The 25223-nt window shown below is 39.6% G+C and overlaps 2 protein-coding genes and 1 long non-coding RNA gene across 4 annotated transcripts in view; 1 reads left to right on the forward strand and 2 right to left on the reverse strand.

Moving 5' to 3' along the window:
- The window catches only part of LOC134673734 (organic cation transporter 1-like), a 30802-nt gene extending 6775 nt beyond the window's left edge, over positions 1-24027 (forward strand). The window contains exons 7-12 of one of the 2 annotated variants that reach the window (XM_063531748.1): positions 17887-18007; positions 18777-18912; positions 19651-20257; positions 21265-21396; positions 22508-22689; positions 23399-23921. In XM_063531748.1, coding sequence (XP_063387818.1) covers positions 17887-18007; positions 18777-18912; positions 19651-20257; positions 21265-21396; positions 22508-22689; positions 23399-23602 — 1382 coding nt within the window. In that variant the 3' untranslated portion in view covers positions 23603-23921. Of the gene's footprint in view, positions 1-17886; positions 18008-18776; positions 18913-19650; positions 20258-21264; positions 21397-22507; positions 22690-23398 lie in introns of both variants that reach the window. The other variant, XM_063531747.1, reaches the window with a different exon arrangement.
- Positions 3628-7050, reverse strand: LOC134673803 (uncharacterized). Its single transcript, XR_010099509.1, has 4 exons — positions 6829-7050; positions 6188-6367; positions 5271-5385; positions 3628-3889 (listed from the first exon to the last, which is right to left on the reverse strand). It is a non-coding gene; the product is annotated as an uncharacterized LOC134673803 (long non-coding RNA).
- On the reverse strand, positions 7606-16486 carry LOC134673758 (ovochymase-2-like). The gene is made up of 9 exons (XM_063531777.1): positions 16466-16486; positions 14942-15052; positions 11931-12045; positions 11004-11101; positions 10264-10315; positions 9817-10010; positions 8839-8987; positions 8181-8303; positions 7606-7834 (listed from the first exon to the last, which is right to left on the reverse strand). The coding sequence occupies exons 2-9, from the start codon at positions 15048-15050 to the stop codon at positions 7685-7687; spliced, it is 990 nt and encodes a 329-aa protein (XP_063387847.1). The 5' UTR covers positions 15051-15052; positions 16466-16486; the 3' UTR covers positions 7606-7684.
- Positions 24028-25223: the final 1196 nt, after the last annotated feature.

Consider the following 25223-nt stretch of genomic DNA (forward strand, 5'->3'; position numbering starts at 1 on the left):
ATTTTTACAGAGCCATGTGTACTTATTATTTAGTGATCGGTAACAACGTTTTAATTTAATGGCAGCGTAGTAGAATTAAAGTACCGAAAGGAAATAAACATTTTAAGGTGACGGTCAATTAAGGTAAGGTATTGTTCATATAAAGGTAAGGTATAGGTAGGTAGGTAGGTAGGTAGGTAGGGTAGGTAGGTAAGGTAGGTAGGTAGGTAGGTAGGTAGGTAGGTAGGTAGGTAGGTAGGTAGGTAGGTAGGTAGGTAGGTAGGTAGGTAGGTAAGGTAGGTAGGTAGGTAGGTAGGTAGGTAGGTAGGTAGGTAGGTAGGTAGGTAAGTAGGTAGGTAGGTAGGTAAGGTAGGTAGGTAAGTAGGTAGGTAGGTAGGTAAGGTAGGTAGGTAGGTAGGTAGGTAGGTAGGTAGGTAGGTAGGTAGGTAAGTAGGTAGGTAGGTAGGTAGGTAGGTAAGGTAGGTAAGGTAGGTAGGTAAGTAGGTAGGTAGGTAGGTAGGTAAGGTAGGTAGGTAGGTAGGTAGGTAGGTAGGTAAGGTAGGTAGGTAGGTAGGTAAGGTAGGTAGGTAGGTAGGTAGGTAGGTAGGTAAGGTAGGTAGGTAGGTAGAACCTTAATCAATCGGGGTGAGAGATTAGCATTTTACTCTTAAATACGACAACCTGATAAGAAAACGCAAACATAATCGAAGAGTTTGTATACTACATTGTAAAACACCGGTTGAGTAGAGAGTAATTTTTTTTTATATGACAAATGGTATTCGGTTTTTGAGTATCAAGGCATACCTAAATAAAGAACACTATTCAATAAATTTCAGCAAATCGCTTGAATACATCCCGAAAAACAATACATTAAAGAAAAATAATAATAAAATCATAAGTCAAAAACTGTCACTAGTAGGATGTTGATACTCAGCAAAAATATCCTTCATTATAAGAGGTACTCACAAAAAAAAAAATATTTTTTTTTATCGGGCTTAGGGAAAACTCAGTTAAAGTTCAGATGGAGGAGCGGATGATGGAATTGAATTGATTGGCAGAGCTAGACAAAGATAAGTCTGCAACGATTTTGATTTGGTCTAACTTTTAACTTTTTTCATATTATGAGAAAGCCACATAGTGCTTTCGGTGGGGGGTGTTTAGTATTAATCCTTAATACCTACTGCTATACTGATTTACTTGAGGTAGCGAGGCTACTGGCCGGCGACACACAAGCAATGGTCTAAAAAGTAATAACTAACGGTGTCAGTGTCACCAAAACATCGCGACAGAAAGGATATCTGAATTCGCAAAATATACCATAAAACAGTGCCTTGAAATAACGAGGAAACCAGCAGCGAGCAATCCACAGCAATCGCCGCATGCCAAATCTCAGCGCACTCGGACCAACATGAAAAAAATTAAAAAAAAAAAGTCGCCCTGTGTGATTTTTGTTAAATGCAGTTTGTTTTGTCTTGGGGCCCTCTATGACATTTGGTCGAGCACCCCCCACCCATCTCGCACCGTTTAAAAGTTGCCATACAAAATTAAAATGACCATTATTTCCGCCATCTTGGATTTTTTCCAAAAAAATTTTTTCATAGGAATTTAGGGGCCTCTATCTTCCGCCATGCCAAATCTCAGCGCGCTCGGACCAACTTGAAAAAAAAATAAAAAAAGTCGGCCATTTTGAAAAAATTTAAATGTATTTTGTTTTGTCTTGGGGCCCTCTATGACATTTGGTCGAGCACCCCCCACCCATCTCGCACCGTAATATGAATACTTTTTGAGATATTGGGGAAATTAAAGATCTCTACTTTCCCCCCTTTTTTTGCTTATAACTTTTGATATTTTGTGTGTGCTACTACACGCTTCGAATACATTTTTCTAGGCATTATGACGAATCTAATGAGGTATCACACGTATTTTTAGGAGTATTATCTCTATTTTTCACCGTGTTCAGTTTCTCGAACAAGACTAATACAACCAAGCACAAGATGAACTGCCTGTAGGCACTTGGAACTCTCAATTATATTTAATTCATGTCGACCGTGGTCAAATATTAAAATTAGTGATATGTATTTAGTTCTTAAATAATTGTATTGCGATATGCTTATTATGGTAATTTTTTCAATTAATTCAATTTGACATTTTATATTTATATAAATTTATGATTATGATGATGAATTTGCACGCTTGACGGGCCTGGCACGTTGCATGCGATCCAAAGCCGGGCGCCTTCGGCATCCTCATACTAAAAGCGTAACACTATACATATATTGTAACATCCCCATACTGTGTCCATCCAAATAAATAATTTCTGATTTTCAAAGGAGTCAAAGAGCACGAAGGAATATAATCATTTTGCAGATCGGACGTAGGTATATCAGTAAAGGTGAAATACTGTAAATATGTCATACTTACATACTCACAATTATATTACCTAGGAATATAATATTATTTACCTACATTGAAATTGGTTGCTGACCTAGTGAAAATACTGAAATATTTTAACTGTTGATGTAGTAAAGCTAGGCGCTTTCAACCACCTCGTAAAGTATTAGATGCTTCTGTTATCAGAAAGTGTGTTTTTATAGCACTTAGTGACTTTTTCTTACGTTTCATATGCTTTGTTTCCCATTGTTTGTAAATGGTAAAATCACGTGACCGCGCGGAACACACTGACACAGGTCCGTCCTCTACAAGCGCTGCCGCGCGACTGAAGAGGGCGTAAGTGCGTTCGCGAGTGATTGCGCTTGCGGATTTAGTAGGTATTGAAACATAGAAATTATTTTAATGATGTTACCGAGACAAAGTGATCCAAAACGTCTAGATTATCTTATTACCTATACATTTGTGTAAAAAACAAGTCTAAAAAGTTTGTATTGTAGATATGGTTTGGATTTATTGTTAAAAAAAGGCGTAACTTTGGAATTTTTTTCTATCGAGCAAAGTTTATCTAATCATGTTTTTGAGATCCAAAACGTATCTGCCAGATCCTTAAGTATAAGATATATTTTTTTCACAATTTTAAAACATTGTTTCTTATATTTCTAATGGATTCAAAAAACTGGTTCGCTTAGCTCCTACGGAAAAAGCACGCCTTAATAGAGAATTTGGGACGGGTACCGCCGTGGCCGGGCGGTCTAGTGGCCTGGCCGCGTAGCCAAGATGCCAATCGCTTACGCTACGTCTTACGTAGGCGAACAACGCGCGAACGCGGCGCGGCGCGGCGCGGCGAAATCAATCCTTTGATGCCCATAGAAGTGTCCTACGTAAGCGATCTCGTTGCGAACACGGTGCGGCGCGATTTGCACGCGAATGTCAGGCGGCGCGGCGCGGCGCGGCGCGGCGGCGGCCGCTTTCGCCGCGCCGCGCCGCGCCGCGTTCGCGCGTTGTTCGCCTACGTAAGATGTAGCGTTACGCTCCGTAGCGATCGAAACGCAACTGTCATTGTCGCGCTAATATGGAAGAGTGATAGAGAGATATAATGCTTTTCGATGTCGAAGCGATAGCGATTGTAACCTTGGCTAGGCCGGCTGGACGTTTTAGCCGCGTAAGCTAAAGAAGCCGTTTCGATTCTGGCCTCGGCCACCGGAGGTATTAGTCATATTTTCTTTAGTAAATAATTTTAATATAATTATGATATCAATATCAGTATAGGTGACCTGAAATTAAAGATTTGTCTAATACTAAATGTAACAACTCTAAAATCTACAAAAGAAGGAAATCTTTATTGTACTTATATGCTCCAGCTTGTAATGAAATCGAAAATAGTTTTATTTAGACAGGTTGGTTCCCTCAGCGTCATTGCTTCCCTGTGGTTGGTAGGTTTAGATCTGTACTTGTCTCCGTGGATGCCATTTTTGGGGACAGGCAACACCAGTCAAAACGGCCTGGACAGGGCATAATACTGTGAAATAATTAAGTATGTTTGATTGAATTGATGTGAAGTGAATTGAATGTTTCTTTATTCAGACAATAGACCCATTAGGTACATAACTAGTATTAAAATACAATAAATTTAAAAAAATATGTATACTTATACCTAATAATAAAATTATAGGTACTTTTGAATAATGCTGTATGTACCTACTCGTATGTATAACGTGACATCTAAGTCTAGGTACATTTACTACATGATTTATTTAAGCGTGTTATTGCTTAAGAGCCCTTCAACGTGCACACTAGCGCCACAGCTAAATAATCGTGATTTAATCGTGAAATAATTTCACGAAAGATATTTAAAAAAAAGGGGCCGCTACGGACTGTATTGTGTATTTAAGTACCTTTTGAATACATCAAACTAGTTTCTATGTTGCTGGTTTCGTCGATCTAGGAACTCAAAACGAAAACGGCCGTTTTAACTTTGGACGCATAGATTGACGAATCCAGAAACATAAAAACTAGGCTGATGTATTCAAAAAGTACTTAAATACACAATACAGTCCGTAGCGGCCCCCTTTTTAGGGTTCCGTACCCAAAGGGTAAAACGGGACCCTATTACTAAGACTTCGCTGTCCGTCCGTCCGTCCGTCCGTCTGTCACCAGGCTGTATCTCACGAACCGTGATAGCTATACAGTTGAAATTTTCACAGATGATGTATTTCTGTTGCCGCTATAACAACAAATACTAAAAACAGAATAAAATAAAGATTTAAATGGGGCTCCCATACAACAAACGTGATTTTTGACCAAAGTTAAGCAACGTCGGGAGGGGTCAGTACTTGGATGGGTGACCGTTTACTTTTTGCTTTTTTTTGTTTTTTTTTTTGCATTATGGTACGGAACCCTTCGTGCGCGAGTCCGACTCGCACTTGCCCGGTTTTTTCAATATCTTTTGTTAAATTTAAATAATCACGATTATTTAGCTGTTGTGGCGCTAGCGTGCACGTTGAAGGGCTCTTAAGCAATAACACGCTTAAATAAATAAATGTACATAGATTTAGATGTCACGTTATACATACGAGTAGGTACATACAGCTTTTTATTATTCAAAAGTACCTATAATTTTATTATTAGGTATAAGTATACATATTTTTTTAAAATTTATTGTAAGTATTTTAATACTATGTACCTAATGGGTCTATTGTCTAATACTATGTACCTAATGGGTATGAAAATAGTATAGTGGTCTATCCTGGCAACATCGGATTTGTTTAAGCGTAGGTTATCTGTTATAAAATTGCGGTCTAAGTTATAATTACATACATACCTATGATACTGTTTTAGAGGACCTGACGCCATGTTGCAGTTTATTAAAAAATAAAACGCATTAAAAAAACGATACTCACTGGAGTTCACTGGTCACTGGTGGGATCACAAAATCTTCGCACATGCTTTCGTGGACGCAAACGCCTTCTTGTAGTTCTTGTCCATCAATTAGTTTCTTGCACGGTTTATTGGGTTCTGTTGAGGTAGATGAAAATTTTGACTACATTTATTAGGGTTCCGTACCCAAAGGGTAAAACAGGACCCTATTACTAAGACTTCGCTGTCCGTCCGTCCGTCCGTCCGTCTGTCACCAGGCTGTATCTCACGAACCGTGATAGCTAGACAGTTGAAATTTTCACAGATGATGTATTTATGTTGCCGCTATAACAACAAATACTAAAAACAGAATAAAATAAAGATTTAAATGGGGCTCCCATACAACAAACGTGATTTTTGACCAAAGTTAAGCAACGTCGGGAGGGGTCAGTACTTGGATGGTTGACCGTTTTCTTTTTGCTTTATTTTGTTTTTTCTGCATTATGGTACGGAACCCTTCGTGCGCGAGTCCGACTCGCACTTGCCCGGTTTTTTATAATTAACCACTGCCCGCGAGACTGTCGAAATCTTTAACCTCCTGAGACTAAGGGCTGATTTAGAGGGTGCGCGAACTCGCATGCGATTTTAGTTACATTGCGGACTGACGGTTACGTCTAATTCAATCAACCGATCAAAAACCGCAATGTAAAACGTCTAAATGGGGCTTAAATGTACATTACAATATGGGTACATAATCGTGCAATTAACCTTTCATGATCCAAATAAATTAGCATTTCTTTTGTTTCATTGCTTTTTAAAACAAACGAAATTCGTTCCTGTTTACGTGTAGAATAAGGTTTAAATTAAAAATATGGTACCTTATAGTTGGGAGCTTTTGGACAATAGTCGAATAGAGTGGTTTAATATTACCAACTATTAACACATTGCTATTAATACTTACTTACTGGAGTGAGATCTACATCGTCTTCGTCAATTTCATCAATCCAGGCGGCTTGCGCCAGCGCTATGCACACACTCAGCACGACTAGCTGATGCCGATTCATAGCTGGAACCTTAAAATTCCTCATCAGTCTGGCACTGACTTCAAAAGGTATTCAGCCAAGATGACAATGGTACTCGACTACAAAACCCAAACAAATAGAAAAAGTAAATGTGACAGATGCGATTAAGGAACTTCCATAAAGTATCTTATCTCCAAAATAGTCTGGTTTAAATGGCAATGTTTGTTAAAATTATCAACGAAATGCCGAGAAAAATCTTTGTCAACTAATTTTTGGGCCAACCTGTATAACGTTGTTCATTTATTTAGTTCCATGTTAAGTTTAAGTACAGATATGTTTGTGGTTGTGATACGTGAAGTAAGTAGGTATTTAAGGTAAACGTACTGGTGCTCGACGCGGCCCCAGTACATGTCATCTTGGAACTTAAGTCATTATCAATAGAGGTGACAGCAAGGTGTCGAGCACTTGTACGTTTACCTTAATATGTTATTTCCGAATAGCAAATAAAATACAATTCACACGAAACAAGGAAAAAGATGCCAAGAATATACGATAATTGCTATAATTAGATCATGCTCACCTGTTTAAATAAACTCTTTGCAACACTACGTGATTATGATTTCTCCTTTCTTGGAATTTGTTAAATTATGCTTAAAAATTAAGCTAGATTCGTTACTAGAAATTGGTGTTAATCCTTTTCAATCTATATTTATTCGTAAATTTACTTTAAAACCAACTTAATGCAAATATTTAGCACTTATAACGTCTTCTCTGATGTGAATCAAGATTCACATTGCTAAACCAGTTTCGTTTTGTTCTCCCCACAACTTGTTATCTTAGGCGTTTACGGACAAATTGAGCCTTATTACTAACGTAACTTGGTTTAAATCCATATAAGATTATTTTAGGATGTTCTTATTCTAAGCTCGCTACAAAATATAGCCGCTGCTCTACAGGAAAACTGGAAGAACAATAAGTTTTTGGCAAAAATTTCATTTTTGGTACAAGCTTTTATCGCTGACCGTACTTTTCTTTCCACAGACAACTAAAATGCTCATCGAAACAATTCTAAAAACCCCAAACACAATTAAGTTTCGTTGTTTTACCATATAGTTCCTATGGCTACCTCCGACCTCCATCATCAGATCAGCTCGACGACACCATAATATTGCATTGTCACCCGACTTACGTATGTATAAAATTTCAGCACAATTGGAAACCGGAAAGTGGATCAAATTTAACTTTCAAGATTTGATTACACACAGACAGACAACGGTCAGGTGAAACTAAATAAAAGCTTGTAAAAATCTCGGTGGCAACACGGTCGAAAACGGTTATCTTACAAAAAATTCCAAAATTGTGTTAACTGCATTTATTTTACTTTAGATCATTCAACAATGAGTATCATAGGTATCCATATTCTTCTCACAATCGTCCTATCGAATGATGCTGTACCGGTTGGCAGCTATAGCATTCTTGGTGAGCTCGTCTCGTATCCAGTCTGCCGAAGGTACCAGGGAACCCAAAACAGCTGCGTTGGATATGCAGTTCTGCCGAACTAGTCCGGCCACGATCAGTCCTTCGCCCTGTAGACGAATATAACATATTTGTAATTGTAGTAGGAGTAGATGATGCTGCTTTCTTGCTATCAGCAAAGAGAGCCAAAAGTGAGCTGCAGAGAAGAGCAAATGACTGGTCATCCCGAGGCCATAAAGCAGATCTCTCTGGCAAGACTATGAGCTGCGCTGTTAGTGGCGTCTTTCTTAGGCTAATTACCAACGATCAAGGCTTCACAAGAGGCTGAAAGTTTACGTCTGACAGCCATATCACAGCAAATCCCGCTCACATGATCACACAGGCCTCGCAAATGACGGCCTGATTGGAACAGTTATCGACAATCAAGGTCTTACAAGAGGTTAAAAGTAAACTTACGTCTGACGGGCACATGACTGGGGACCCTGAGGCTACAGAGCAGGTCCCTATAGCTCGGCCGCATGCAGCGTCGTAACTGGACCCCTGCTCGGTACAGCTGCCGACCGTAACTGTCATAGGCGTCTGGAGGCATGGAAATAAGGGGCTTCAAAACCGATTATAAATAATTACAAGTATTTACGTAAAGTACTACAGCAGTTTGAGAACCTTTACCTACTTAGTATAACCATTTTGTGAAGAAATCAGCTTCAAAATTTAGATGTTAAATGTAGACATTTTGGGGTACTTAGAGGTACATATATTTATCAACATCACAATTTTCATTAACTGAGGTCGGAATACAGGGCAATCTAGTTTTCGATGACATCGACTTTCGATGACTTTCTTACGATTGGATTCGAAATACTAGCACAGAATAAATAATAGTACTAGGTACAGAAGACTCACTCTCTAACAAAACGCGTCTGTTACGATCAGCACAGATATGGCCGCTAGGTGGCGACAGCGCCACGCGCGGCTTATGGCAAACCCCAAAATTGGGGCCGAACGGATGTACTTTTAAAGAGAAAGCGACGAAATCGCGGAGTGATCCACGCCTGATACTAGTTAATAATAACTTGTTCGTTATATTTACACCCACTATAAGTAATTTACTTACAAACACTAGTCGGTCTTTCTTATCAAAGCCGACAGCGACGCAGTCCCCTGCTAGTGGTGTCTTGAGCCCCAGACAGGCCCCAGTTTGCTTCTCCGGCCAAGGAACCTCTTCGTCCAACAGTAGAAGCGCTGTGTCGTGCTCTCGAGTACCTGAAACGTTGCAATCGTATTTATTGAACAACCAATGATGGCTGATATGGACGCCGTAAAGCAGCACATCTTCGGATCCCAAGTACGCGATATCGGCATAGAATAAATAATAGTACTAGGTACAGAAGACTCACTCTCTAACAAAACGCGTCTGTCACGATCAGCACAGATATGACCGCTAGGTGGCGACAGCGCCACGCGCGGCTTATGGCAAACCCCAAAATTGGGGTCGAACGGATGGACTTTTAGCTACCTGTAGCAAAGCGACGAAATCGCAGAGTGAGCCACGCCTGATATCGGTAAAGTAATCATCTCTCAATAATAAAACATCAAGGTTGGATTTGATTGGCAATTTTAGACTTCTGGGACACCTGGAACATCGAAATTTTCTAAACCTATCTACATCAGATCTCTCTTGTGGAATCCTCTCACTCGGATTTGCTGAGAAAAATTCGACAAGACACTAACACAATACTCTTATTCCTTGTCTTTTTATTCATTTATGTAGGATGTCGAAAAAATGAAAATGAAATGAAAATTCTTTATTTGCATAAAATATGGTATAACAAGTGGGAAATGTCTGACTGGTCACCAGTAAGTACCATTGGAGTCAAGAAGCTCTCCAATATTTAAACGCTCCGCGAAAATCTCACTGGCGTAAAGTGGCTTGGAATAGGGGAGGGAAACGTCCTCTGACGTCGAAACATTATTCGTCGTGAACATTATTTTTGGGCCTCTAACGAATATGAAGGCTTAGAGCATTGTCAGATACTTAGCTAATTGCATTCAAATATGTTACATCCTTTAGATTCAGACCAATTGGACTTACCTGAGTTGAATTGAGTATTCTTCGAAGTGCTATTAATAGCATAGTGCTTGTCTGAGCCTGGCAGTTGCACCCACATATTGGATCCCTTACCACCCAGCACACAGGAGGCAGAGGTCAGCACGATCTTGGATCCTATGACCGCACCTCCACAGTAGAGGCCAGAGGGAGATTTTGTGCGAGGGTTGCCTCCATCTCTGAAATCGTTAAATACAAAAAAAAATGTAGTTGGTCTTTGGCGTCGAAGCCAACAGCGAGGCAATACTTACTCTGCTAATGAAGTCATCGAGCCCCAAATATACCCAAGTTAGCTGAATCTTTTCGTCCAGTTAGTTCCAAATGTATTAAGAGAATATTGATCCTTTTACATACTAAACTCGGAGGAAGAATCAGGCTCTGTGGGGCAGCTTGTCAAAGATAAACATATGAAATATATTCAAAAATACTTGCCGGTACAACCCAATGCACCATGGACACGAGTCCTTCGTTCCCGCTCTGCACCCTGAAAAAGAAAACGAACTTCGTTTCGACCAGTTTTTAATACTTTAAAGGATGACCGGGTTAGACCGGGCCGTGTCCGGGCGCCGGAGTTTCCGGCGCATCGTTTTCTATGGAAAGCATCACGTGATCGCCTGTCATGTCATAGAAAAGTAAGCTCCGGAAGCTCCGGCCCGGACACGGCCCGGTCTAATGTGAGTCATCTTTAATGTAGGCAGTGAGACCGACTAAGCTAAAAGTAGAAGTAGTGCTAGCCGTTGACGACTTCAAAAATAGTTTGTTGAACAAAGGAATTTTACGAATTGGATACCCACGATAACCCAACAAAAACGACCTGTACGAATATGATGGTGGTTCTTATCTACGTGACAGCGTGATAAAACGGTGTCCGTCACTTTCTATCCCACGGTGTTAAAAAGTGACAGATATTTTATCACGTGGATAAAGATGGATAAAGCTATGCATATTACGCCAGCTGCTGATAATGAATTATAAAGTTAAACTTAATTGTAAAACGAATTGTGCGTAGCGTAAGAATATGGTGGTACTGGTGCTCGACGCGGTCCCAGTACATGTCATCTTGAAACTTAAGTCATTTCATTGTCAATAGAGGTGACAGCAGGATGTCATCTATTGGGCATTAGCATGTCGAGCACTAGTACCACCACGAGGTTGATTGTCTTATGTTTAACCTGTGTCTGTTTGGCTCCGATCTGTGGCCGTTGGCTCCGGGGTCGTCATATTAGGGAAAACGCAGCACCAGTCCCACTTGCCCGGACAACTGCCAATTCTGCAAGACATTAATGTTTAGAGTTGATAAAGCCTAATTCTGTGTGCTTAAAAGTTCTGTATTCTGTATGCAGTGCAAGTGTTATTTTAAATGTCAAAATTCTATGAAATTATGACGTATAAAATAACACTTGCACTACGTGGGCTATCAAATCCGCTGCAGACTTTTCTTGGTCCGACTCTATTGTCTGCTAACTTCTGAGTAATACTGACAAATTCACTTAAAATTATGAATTATCGTGGGTCTTTTAATGTTTTCCACCAGCATTAATTAGCCGAAGTCTTATTGGAAAATAGAGTAACTTTATCTAGGTTGACTGTTGGGATGCCCTGATCTGAGAAGAGATTTGCACAGACAAAACAATCAAAACATCCTCCAGACTTAGCATAGTCGCGCTACCCCCTCTGCAACGCATACGGTAATTTTACTCCATGTTCGAGTCGAAAGTGTCTTTGTGTGACGTCCGTGTGTTTAAACGGACCAATCACAGCACGGGACTTCACTCACCTCGTTCCGCGCACCCCCGCATTTTTGGCATCATCGGTTGCATGAAATAATTGCTCTATACTCGGTCTAGAGGATTCCTAAGTATATGGTTTTAGCAATGAAGGTGTAAGACAGTGTGATCTCTTTTTGTACTGTAGTTTAGTCCACAGGGTTAGTAAAAATTTGCAATTGATCCAATTTGTCCACCTAGGTCCTAGAACACTGTCTTACGTGTACTTGCTATTATCTCGCATTTCATCGAGTCTGTCCTACTCTTGCTAGCTTTGTTGAGATGGTACTTGTGATAGCTTGTTGAATATTGCTTGTTTAGAGATTTACCTACCTAATTTCACTGTCATCAATGACACCGCCTGGTTGGAACACGTGATCTTCTGTGCACATGCTCTCATGAACGCACAAGCCGTCTCTACCGTCTTTTGTCTTGCACGCCTTGGTTTCTGATGAGGTAATAAGATCAAATCAGTTTCAAAGCTTCCTGTAACTCGTATTTTGTTTCCTAAACTACCTAGGTATCTTTTTTTTGCGATGACCCCATATCCCACTGGTTTACTTTGTTTTTTACATAACACTTAACCCCTTTCATCCTCCGATATCATGAACGCAATGACAATCAATACTCAATATAACACTTTAAACTCTCGCGTTTTGTACACATATTCAATTACACAAACGGGTCTACCGCGATATAATTTCATTGTTTTTACCTTTAATTCCGACGTTTCAGCTGAGTTGCATCAGCTGTGGTCACGGAAAGACTGACGTCCCAACAAATGTCAACGGAGATATTAATAAAACAACACTAAACTACCCGAAATTAGTTTATAAAAATGTTCGGGGTAGACAAAGAAATTGCAGCTACCCGTTAAAGTTGCAGTTAAAGTTGCATTTGGAGTGCAGTAGTTACTTGACACCGGAGGATTTTCAGTTATGCGACCGGGTAACGTATCTGCAAGCTGCAAGGAAATATGACCTATGTAGGGATACACATGAGCGGAAATTGAACAGATTAATCGTGAGACAGAAACGTAGACGTAATGATGAACATGGGGTTTCGTCAATGGACAAGAGCGAAACTGTTATTAATCTGTCAAAGGAAACGCTAGATCAACCTACAATAAGTCTATTATCAAAAGGCATGAATTTTGCCCTAACTCCAAAACGGGTTCCGTACGAAAACATCATATGTAGCGTAGAGGAGGCGTTAATCCGTAATAAATTACCGGTTAATGACGCGGAAACTGTGCGCCAAGATGTTTCGGTATTGCTACGGAAGGTCAGACTGCCTTCAAGCAACATTTCTACAGCGGAGCGTCAAGCGTTAAGAACCCTCCGGGACAACGAGGATTTACTTGTTTTAAAAGCCGACAAGGGTAATGCTACTGTGGTTATGGATAGGCTAGACTATGACAGCAAGATTCAAGCACTTCTTGCGGATAAGACTGTGTACAAACCAGTCAGCTACAATCCTACCGCTAGGGTCACCACACGTCTGAGGAAGCTCATTAAAGATCACGAGGAGTTGTTTACTGAGGACGATTTTACCAATCTTCACAGACCAAAAGCTGTCCAACCACCTAAATTGTATGGACTACCGAAGGTGCACAAATCTAACATACCCTTACGGCCGATTGTTAGTCAGATTGGTTCGCCCTCATACCACTTAGCGAAACATGTTGCGGGAGTACTGCAAAAGCTAGTGGGGAAGACTTCGTCCTATGTAAAGGACTCTCGTCATTTTGTTGATATTGTTAAGGCCAGGAAATTGGAACCGGATGAGATAATGGTAAGCTTCGATGTGGAGTCGTTGTTTACCAATGTTCCATTAAAAGAGTGTCTGGGCATTGTCAAAACGAAGCTTATAGATAACGAACTTCCAGAAGAGTATGTCACTCTGTTGGAGCACTGTCTAGAGGGAAACTATTTCCTCTACCAAGGGCAGTTTTATCTGCAAGTGGATGGGGTGGCAATGGGCAGTCCAGTTGCCCCCGTGATTGCCAACATATGGATGGAACACTTTGAAGAGTTGGCATTACGTTCCGGACCGTCTGTAATTAAAATGTGGAAGAGATATGTAGATGACGTGTTCTGCATTTTAAAGGGCAACGCCGACACAGTGGAGCATTTCGTCGGCCATTTAAACTCCATCCACCCAAAGGTAAAGTTTACATTTGAAATGGAGTGCGATAGATCCTTACCCTTTCTGGATGTGAAGTTGAGAGTGAAACCAGATGGAACCCTGGCACACTCCGTGTACAGGAAGCCCACACATACTGACAGGTACCTACAAGCATCTTCCCACCATCATCCGAGGCATCTACAATCCGTCGTCACATCCCTGGTTAACAGAGCACGAGACTTATGTGACGCGGAACACATAGATAATGAGTTAGCCCATGTTCAGGAAGTGCTAAAGAAAAATGGGTACTTGCAGAAAATCCCACGCACGACTAGGAAAAAAGAAAGACATCCGGAAGTTAGTAGGCAACCAGCCTTTTTGCCGTATGTGAAAGGGATAACGGACAAAGTTGGATCAGTACTGAAGAAATTCTCCATTAAGACTGTATACACGCCGTTATCTAAAGTAGCAAGTCTTTTACGCAGCCCAAAGGATGTCATTCCGTACCAGAATCCGGGTGTCTACAAGATAGAATGCAGTTGTGGAAGTGCGTACATTGGCCAAACAAAGCGCAGTATTCAAGAGAGGGTAAAGGAACACATAGCAGCTGTTAAAAATCGCCATGTAAACAAATCCGCAATAGCTGAGCACTTGCTGACAACAGGAACGAATCACTGGATTGAGCTACATAAACCCAAAGTCCTCTCCAACGAGCGACACTATTATCCGCGGATCGTGAGAGAGGCGATTGAAATCAAAAAACACCCTAAAAATTTCAATCGAGAGGACGGTTACAAATTATCGTCTACTTGGGGACCAGTGATTCAAATGTTGAAACCAGCAGATATATCTTCGGACCAGTGTACGGATACTGTGAGTGTTGTGTGTCGTGCCGTGGACAATAAACATTAAACTTTAACGGGTAGCTGCAATTTCTTTGTCTACCCCGAACATTTTTATAAACTAATTTCGGGTAGTTTAGTGTTGTTTTATTAATATCTCCGTTGACATTTGTTGGGACGTCAGTCTTTCCGTGACCACAGCTGATGCAACTCAGCTGAAACGTCGGAATTAAAGGTAAAAACAATGAAATTATATCGCGGTAGACCCGTTTGTGTAATTGAATATGTAATCAATACTCAATCCTAAATTTAGAACCCCAAGGTCGTTTTTTGGTGAACATATTTAGATCCCTGGGACTCAAGGATGAAACTTACGGCCGGTAGGTGTGAGGTCTAAGTCATCATCATCATCATCACGACGCACGCGCAGCGCGGCCGCCAGCGCCACGCACGCGCTCAGAACTGCTAGATGATGTAGTTTCATGGCTGGAATGGAACAGTTCAGAGGGTTATCAATTTGTCAATCAGTCTTTGTAGCAGTAGTCATACTAGCAGGAGGTCCCGGGTTCGAATCCTGGTAAGGGCATTTATTTGTGTGTTCATCACAAATATTTGTTCCTCAGTTATGGATGTTTTCTATGCATATAAGTATTATATATGTGTATATTATATATATCGTAGTCTAGTACCCACAACACAAGCCTTATTGAGCTTACTGGGACTAGGTTGATCTGTGTAAAATAATATTTATTTATTTATACTAAATAGCAACTTTATGCACTTACCTAGAAACCGAGCCATTTTATGTTTGCAAACCAACAAACCCTAGATTAGCATTGTTCTAGGTTACGTTACGGCATGGCTAAGTTTGGGTCGCACAATAATGTGTAATGTTGTTTTTAATGCAGCACAAAACTTCAAGATAACCCCGTGATATTTCAGATAATTAAGTAGGTGACCAGTTTAACTACTTCTTTGGACTAAGGGCCGCGGTACAGACGGACTGCGACCCGACTGCAGTTGCCGTGGAGTCCCCACACAAATTGCAGTTGGGTTGCAGTCCATCTGTACTTATCGGCCCTTACGTAACAATTTTTAGGGTTCCGTACCCAAAGGGTAAAACGGGACCCTGTTACTAAGACTTCGCTGTCCGTCCGTCCGTCCGTCCGTCCGTCCGTCTGTCTGTCACCAGGCTGTATCTCGCGAACTGTGATAGACAGTTGAAATTTTCACAGATGATGTATTTCTGTTGCCGCTATAACAACAAATACTAAAAACAGAATAAAATAAAGATTTAAATGGGGCTCCCATACAACAAACGTGATTTTTGATCAAAGTTAAGCAACGTCGGGAGTGGTCAGTACTTGGATGGGTGACCGTTTTTAGGGTTCCGTACCCAAAGGGTAAAACGGGACCCTATTACTAAGACTTCGCTGTCCGTCCGTCCGTCCGTCCGTCCGTCCGTCCGTCTGTCACCAGGCTGTATCTCACGAACCGTGATAGCTAGACAGTTGAAATTTTCACAGATGATGTATTTCTGTTGCCGCTATAACAACAAATACTAATAAGATTTAAATGGGGCTCCCATACAACAAACGTGATTTTAGACCAAAGTTAAGCAACGTCGGGAGAGGTCAGTACTTGGATGGGTGACCGTTTTTTTTTTGCTTTTTTTGTTTTTTTTTTTGCATTATGGTACGGAACCCTTCGTGCGCGAGTCCGACTCGCACTTGCCCGGTTTTTTTTTTGCGTTTTTTTTTTAGTTTTTTTGCATTATGGTACGGAACCCTTCGTGCGCGAGTCCGACTCGCACTTGGCCGGTTTTTTTGGGTATTTTAAACTCACACTTAATGAGATAAATTCTTAAATAGGTACTACTATTGAGTCTGAATAACATACCTGTTTATTTATATCACACATGCGATGACACAGATTCACAATAACTGTTAACAAATCCTGATTTTTTATGTTATATACACAAAAAAAATCTGCTACTAAACCACTTCAATCTGTGTTAACATTGCTTCAGTTTTGAGAAACATATTCAAAAATATTTGTGCGTCTTCCCTGTCTCGATTCACAGTCATAACTAAAGCACTTAAACCAGTTTTGTTTTGCAAATGACCGCAAATATTACACTTTGATGTTTAATATAATTTTTAAGGTAATCCAATTTGAACCTTGTTATTATCAGCACTAAGCTAATATTCCTTTAACATAATGTTTGTAGTAAGAATCTTCTTTAAATCTTCGCAAGATACAAATATGTTTGCAGTTCAAAAACACATTAAGTCATAAACAACGTAGGTCAAAGTAACGGTAAAAACAAGTTGGTAAGACTATTTTATCGATGCGGTTAGTAAAGAACGTATTGTGTTTGAAATAAAGTTTAATTTAGTTTGTAAGTGATGTCGTGGCTAACTTATTGTTATATAGGTTCACGGAACTTGATATGAGTCAAATGTAATAAAACCCCTATCATCTGTGGGTTTGATGTCATTAATATGTTGTTTATTTTAGTATTCGATCTTTCTACGAAATATATTTTGATCTTTAGTAGACTATTTATTATACTCGTAGCACTAATTTTTAGGGTTCCGTACCCAAAGGGTAAAACGGGACCCTATTACTAAGACTTCGCTGTCCGTCCGTCCGTCCGTCCGTCTGTCACCAGGCTGTATCTCACGAACCGTGATAGCTAGACAGTTGAAATTTTCACAGATGATGTATTTCTGTTGCCGCTATAACAACAAATACTAAAAACAGAATAAAATAAAGATTTAAATGGGGCTCCCATACAACAAACGTGATTTTTGACCAAAGTTAAGCAACGTCGGGAGTGGTCAGTACTTGGATGGGTGACCGTTTTATTTTTCTTTTTTTTTCTTTTTTTTTTTGCATTATGGTACGGAACCCTTCGTGCGCGAGTCCGACTCGCACTTGCTCGGTTTTTTATATCAATATTTCCGTTAGGAGTTAAAAATGCACTACATTTTTTCCCGAATGCGCGAGCGAGAGGACTGAATCAGGGAAACATGCTTATCAGCCTAAGCATAGGTATACTGGACGTATGAATGTATGAACCTATGAACTATGGATTCATTATTGGGACTTATATTTACGTCAATCTAGGTATACCAACGTACCGTAACGTACGTAGGTGTAGGTACGTATAGGATCCAAATTATTTAAAATCACTATAGGTACCAGCCAGATGCTACATTATTTTAACAAAATTTCAGGGGAACTGGACTTGTTTAGTTTATTTTTTTACGCATTCATATTTTATTATTTTTAATCTAATTTACTTCCTGTTCCAGGTATTGTGGTGGGCATGATGTTTGCCGCGGGCATGTGCCTGCTAGCACTACTGGCGTATGCTGTGCGCGACTGGTTCTATCTCTCTCTGCTCACCAGTCTGCCCTTCGTTGTATTGTATGGGTGAGTGAGATGGCAACACATTATTGTGGTAGGCTCACTAAATATACTAATCATCATTCATTCATAATAACCCAGTAACCGAAAAACTAGCAATACCTACAGCAAAATATTTCTTGTCACTCTTTACATCATCATCATCATATCAGCCGTTTAGCGCCCACTGCTGAGCATAGGCCTCTCGAGTACGCCACTTATCCCGGTCCCGAGCCAATCTCATCCAGAAGTGACCCGTAATCCTCCAAATGTCGTCCACCCAACGAGCCAACGGACGCCACTCCTTTAGTCTGTAAGCGGCCACCATTTTGGCATTTTGGCCCACCTCCCATCACTCTGCCTGGCAACATGTCATCTTTACATGTTTGTGTAATTTCATTCACCTCTAAACTGCGAGACTTATCTCACTAAACTAATGTATGTTACAATAAGCTTTTATTCAGTTTCACCCTGACCGTTGTCTGTAATCAAATCTTGCAAGTTAAATTTGATCCACTTCCCGGTTTTCGATTGAGCTGAAATTTTGCATGCACGTATAAATCAGATGACAATGCAATATTATGGTACCATCGAGCTGATCTGATGATGGAGACCGGAGGTGGCCATAGGAACTCTGTGATAAAACAACGAAACCTAATTGTGTTTGGGGTTTTCAAAATTGTCTCGATGAGCATTAGTTTCCTGTGGAAAGAAAAGTACAGTCAGCGATAAAAGCTTGTACCAAAAATGAAATTTTTGCCAAAAACTTATTTTAAGTTAAAGTTCGATGTTTCAGGTTCTTCTGGATAACCCCTGAATCTCCGCGGTGGCTGGTAGGGCGCGGACGCGTAGCCGAAGCGGAGAAAGTGCTCATCAACCTCGCTAAACGGAACGGCATTACGCTACCCAAAGGATTTCTACTGGAGTTACATGTCAGTAATATTTGAGTATATGTTAGTATCCATCTAGGCTAATACCATACTATGCACAGAGGAAATATATGTACCACAATATACTCAATAATACAATATACTCTTGTGTTGGAGGCCAAGACTCATTTTGGGTCACCGCGCCAACCAAGTAAGTAAGTAGTACAATACAGACTTTTTTATATATTACTTTATAGAAATTTGATATAGTGACATTTCCACAGTTAGCCATTGACTCTATATGTCACTAATTTGGGCTTCGACGGTTTTGTTGATATTATTATTCATGCGGCATATATCAAAACTGCCCTTTAGATGCATTTTACTTTGCCAGGTAATTGAAAAAGACTACCACAGCCAAATCAAAATCAACTACCAATTCTACATAATTCAGATCATATTTCAACGCTGGAATGATGACTCATTTCTATTTAATATTCATAAGTTGTTTAAGTGCAACTGGTACCTACTTACAACCTTACTTCAATTAAGCTTAGTATAAATTTAAATCACGGTCTCTGGATTCAGAGGCCGTGAATTCAAGTCTCACCCAAGACAGTAGATTTTCTATTTTTAAATTTATTCTAAGCTTAGCATCGTTCGCAGACGTTACTGCTTGTTAAAAATTTAGATGACTTAAATCTACTATCAATTAAAATAAAATCATAATTAAAGTAGATAGTAGATAATCAAGGTCAGTTAATACTCGTAAAATTAATCTCATTAATATGTGTATTTCAGAAAAAAATTAAAGAACAAGAAGATGTAGAGGCGACAATGCTATCCAATGTCAACGGTCACATAACGGGATTCCCTTTACTCACGAACAAAGAAGAATTTAACAACAGACGTATAAGCAACATGCTTACGTTCAAACCCAACCCAAAACCTCCAGAAGAAACATCGAAACCAGAAAGTATTGAAAGAATAATTGCCTTAGAAGTAGCTGAGATAGTAAACAGAAGAACAAGGCTAAAGAACTCAGAACCTCCCGAAGTTACGGTAGATTCTCCAAATGACGAAGTTGAAACTCTTAATATAGAAGAAATACCACCAAAAACACAAATTGAAACGTACACTTTTCCCTTGACTATACGAAAAAAATCCGTACAACTTGTAACTAGAATGTTCAAAGAAAGTCCAGATAGTGAGGAAAATAAGAAAATAGATGAACAAAACTCAGAAGGGGATTGCAAAGCATCACTTGTAGATATATTTAGATATCCAAATATCAGAAAAAAGTTTATATTTTTAACTTTCAATTGGGTATCCTTGGGTGTTGTGTATAATGGCTTGAGTTATAATACGCCTAATTTAGGAGTGGATGATTACTTAGCATTTTTTATCGGTAAGCATTATTATTTCGTGCCTCCGATTACTTATAATTTGTTGTCATTTGGTTTACTTTACCGTTAATCGGTTCTACTAGTCATTAAAATCTAATAATTTTATGTAGGTAAGTGAATATTAGCTTTGATTTGGTACTACACATATAAATATATAAATAAATAAATATATTTGGGAACAACCTTACACAAATCAACCTAGCCCCAAAATAAGCAAAGCTTGTACTATGGGTACTAGACGACGATATACATACGTATATAGATAAATATATACTTAATATACATAGAAAACAGCCATGACTCAGGAACAAATATCTATGTTTATGTATGTATGTATGTATGTATGTGCAATCAACTACAGTAATGGTATTGTTTCTCAGATTGTCTCGTTCATACTTTTTCGACGCCTATCAAGATATTAAAAGCCGATTCTAATATCCAGAACTATATTTTATCTAGTAATTCTAGTATCATATACTTACTGATAATGATAAAAAACTAGTGCAAAGAAGAATGTGGCAATTAAAAGGGGTAAACATTTAGTGTGTTGAGCTGTTGAGTGTGGTCACTAGATCAGTAAAGTTATGCTCTGTGTACTGTATGCTCAAAACTATTATGTATATGGGCTTGTGTGTATGGCAGTTATAAGGCTGGCGCAGAAAAAAGAGTGGCGATCACTCCACCGACAAGAGCATAGCTCTTAAATACTGATGATGATGACTGTATCACATAGTCTAATAAAACATGGTCTTCTCTTCCCAGAATGACACAAGCCTACGTCACAATAACATGGCCGCTATATATAGCGCTATCGCATATTATCTTATAGCGTTGTCGCATGATGACGTAGGCTTGTGTCAGTCAGGTGACCTAGAAAAGACGGGAAGAGAGTACCAGGCGGAGTATATTATTATACCATGACTGTATGATCATGAAATAACCTTCAAATATACTATACATCATATAACTATAAGCTAGTGTAACCAAAATCTTTGAATTGTCGTTTCAGGAGGCGCAGTAGAAGTGCCTTCGTACTTCATTGCATGGCGTTGTATGGAGCGCCTCGGGCGCCGCTGGGTTCTATGTGTCTTCAGCTGCATCGGCGGACTGGCTTGCCTGTGCTGCGTGTTTGTACCTGAAGGTACTACTTCATGATTTTCCTAACATGTTCTAGTATTTATATTGTACAGCCATGAAACAACTCAAATAATAAGTTTTTGGCAAAAAATTCATTTTTGATACAAGCTTTTATCGCTGACTGTACTTTTCTTACGATAGACAACTAATACTCATCGAGACATTTCTAAAAACCCCTAACACAATTAGGTTGCGTTGTTTCATCACAGAGTTCCTATGGCCACCTCCTGTCTCCATCATCAGATCAATTCGACAGTACCATGTTATTGTATTGTCATCGGAACTACATACAGTTGCCAATTATTTTCATGTGGCTACGATCCTTAGAAGATGGTTAAATTAGTTACCTTAGATTCCATTACATAGTTAGTTACATACAGGTCGACCTAATAAAAGCTTGTTAATTAAAATTAAACCCGTGTGTCCAAAATAAGTATAGTATCAGCTACTAGTAACATGACGATGAAATGAGCCTTGAAAAGTCTGTAATGAGATGGACCAAGCCTCAATATAAAATTGTATCTGGGGGCCGATTTTTTAATTTCGACCACTCGATTTCGTGTATTTCGTTAATTAATATCTCCAATACAAGGCACTTAAATTCTACTAATAGAATTGAAATCGAGTGATTAATACTTACCACTAGATTTTAAATTTCGATCGCTTGTATTTCAAAAATTAGAATTTCGCCTTTTTTCACCGACTTTCGAGTGATGAAATCGAGCGATCGAAATTCAAAAATCGGCCCCAGGACGCGTAATGTAAAACAGTACTCGCCTCCCATGCTTGACTACTATCAAGCGATCGATCAGCCAATGAAAATAGTATAGTAGTAATTTTCAGCTATGAGGAAAGCCTCAGATAGAATAACGAGAGTTTGCCTAAGTATTCTTGTTAGCTGCAACTTAATTAAATTTTATTAAAGTCAAGATTTATATATTTTATGACTAAGACAAGAATTACATAATGTATAAATATGTTTTTTAATAGGTGTACAGTCAGCCAAGAAAGTGGTCTACCACTTTTGGACTCTATCATCTGATTGATAGAGTCGAAAAGTGGTAAACCACTTTCTTGGCTGACCGTACATAACTCATGTAAATTTCTCTACTCAGATTGGCCGTGGATCACAGTGGCTCTAGCGATGGTGGGACGCCTGTGCATCGGAGCTTCTTTCTCCGTGTTCTACGTGCAAATAGGGGAGCTGCTGCCCACGGTACTGCGCGCGCAGGCCATGGGCGCCTCCAGTTTCATTGCAGGCTTGGGCCTGTTGGCATGCCCATACATCGTACACTTGGTGAGCATAGCCATACTTGTCATCATCATCATTGGCCTTTACGTCTATTGCAGACGATTTATGGTGTAACATACATTACACCGCCTGGGACGGAATTAAGGAAACGCAGGGATGCCCAGCACCTGCATTACCCTCTCGGCTTCATTGTCTTATGCCACAGGAAAGGCGAGCCAATACGTGTGGAGACAGGTCAGCTGCAGGAATCTGCCATACTTGTAGACTTCTGAAAAGCTTTTGACAGTGTTGACAATGACTTTATTTCCAATCCCTGATAGTGGATGAAGCGTGTAGGTCTAGGGCTTCTGCCTAGACAATAGACATCTAGTTGACTATTATCTGAACTGAAAAAAAAAATATAGCTGCAACTAACATAATCTTTGTAGAGTTGGACTAAGAAAAGTCTGCAGCGGATTTAGCCCATGCAGTGCAAGTGTCATTTATACGTCATAATTTCATAGAAGTTTGACGTTTAAAATAACACGTGCACTGCGTGGGCTATCAAATCCGCTGCAGACTTTTAATGGACTGACTCTATATCACATATCTTGACTCCCACAGGGAAGCATCCTCGTACCCATGATCTTTTTAGTACATGGCTATGCTTAAAAAGGAGGGTTTGAGTAGTGTATCGGTGTAAGCTTTAGGTATATTTAAATCCACTTTCCAGCTTTCTAAATTCTGCAATAATATAATATTATATACCTTCCAGGCCGTGTATTTGAGAGCGCTACCGTTGATCGTCCTCGGCATACTAGCAGTACTCGCGGGCATAATATCGCTGTTCTTACCAGAGACTCTGAACCAGCCCCTGCCACAAACTTTGGGTGACGGCGAGCTCTTTGGGAGAAACTTCAAGATCCTCAGCTGTGTTGGCGTGAAGAGCAATGTTCGGGCACACGAAGACCTTTGTTAATTGTGCAAAGTATTTCCACAAGAAATTTGTTATTATCCTTCATAAATATTTAAGAAGTTGAGCCTAAACTGCCTGATATCATAAATTAAAGTATGAACGTACAATGTATACACGTACCTACATTCAGCCAATCTGTTAGTTTATTATCCCTGCAAACAAATATGTATGCAGGGGTGCTAAACTAATATGTGTGCTCTGTGTATATAAGTAACATCTCTTCAGATATTGAACCTTTTCATAAATTTGACGTCATACAATTTGTTTCCAATAAAATCAAAAAGAGCCCCAGCTTGAATGATGTGAATTTATCTGAACTGTACTGTTAAGATACAAGTCTGGTAATTGCGCTGCCAGACATGTAACGCATCGTACTACGTAGGCGAACAACACGCGAACGCGAAGCGAAGCGATGCGGCGCGGGGTGAATCAATCCTTTGATACCTATAGAAGTGTCCTACGGGCGATCTCGTTGCGAACGCGAACGCCTTGGGCCCGCCGCGCCGCGTCGCGTTCGCGTGTTGTTCACTTACGTAAGACGCAGCGTAATTCGCGTATCCCTCGCGCAGTACCAGCGGGCTACACATCGTACTACTAACTAGGAGTAGGTGGCGCATTCACGACATGGCTACCATATAATAATATCTAGACGCACATTAAGGCCATCAATTATTAAAGTAGTTGTACCAACATTTTAAAAATAGCCTTATTTATGTGTACTTAAGTTAATGTAAAAATCATCATATTCTTAAATCATTATATTTAATAATTAATACAGTAATTTTACAAGCATTGTTTATTTGATATTAGTGTACGTATAACATGTACATAGTATATGTCAGTATCTTTTGAAGTTCAACTTGTACAAATAATTTAAATAATTGTTAAATAGGTAACTATATCTAAGAACGAACAAAGAATTATAGGTAGGAATAATAATTTATTTTCTATATCATATAACTAACAACTTTATGTTGTACATTAGGTGTTATATAATAAATAAAATAAAATAAGTACAGATTGATTAATTAATGGTAACTTTTCGTTTATTTCAAATCCACTAGAGCACCAACTTAAAATTTCATCAGCAGCTTTTTAGCAAACCAACGGTGGGACGGTGGGTTTATGTTTAGTTAATGGGTTGTTTTGAACTCTTATTTGTTATTTCAAATTGTTATTTCAACTCTCACCCAATGCGCAATGAAGCACTGGGAAATATATACGTACCCTAATACTTAGACATTAATAGAGTTAAAAACTAAACAAGCATTTGGCCAAGGTGACCAAGCTGGTTTCCAGCCGTGTAGGTGCTTTAGAAGATGGCACCAGATTTATATTGCTAGCAAGTCTAGTACCGAACTACCAACCAAGGTCACCTTGGCTGAATGCCCTTCTTGCAACCGTGTAGCTATGGCACAGAATAAATAATAATACTGCCGTACAGAAAGGAAACTTCTTACAAAACCGAAGTTTGACAGCGGTTCAGGGTCGAATCATGCTATCCCTTTCTAAGATATGGCACTATCCCTTTCAGCTATTTAGGGTTGTCAAAATTCAAGTGATTATCTTATCTGTGGTCGTGCACGCAAAAGGAAGTCAAGTGGTGCCAACCCTAATAATTGCT

The sequence above is a fragment of the Cydia fagiglandana genome, chromosome 19, assembly GCF_963556715.1.
Source record: "Cydia fagiglandana chromosome 19, ilCydFagi1.1, whole genome shotgun sequence".
In the NCBI taxonomy this organism is placed as follows: Eukaryota; Metazoa; Arthropoda; class Insecta; order Lepidoptera; family Tortricidae; genus Cydia; species Cydia fagiglandana.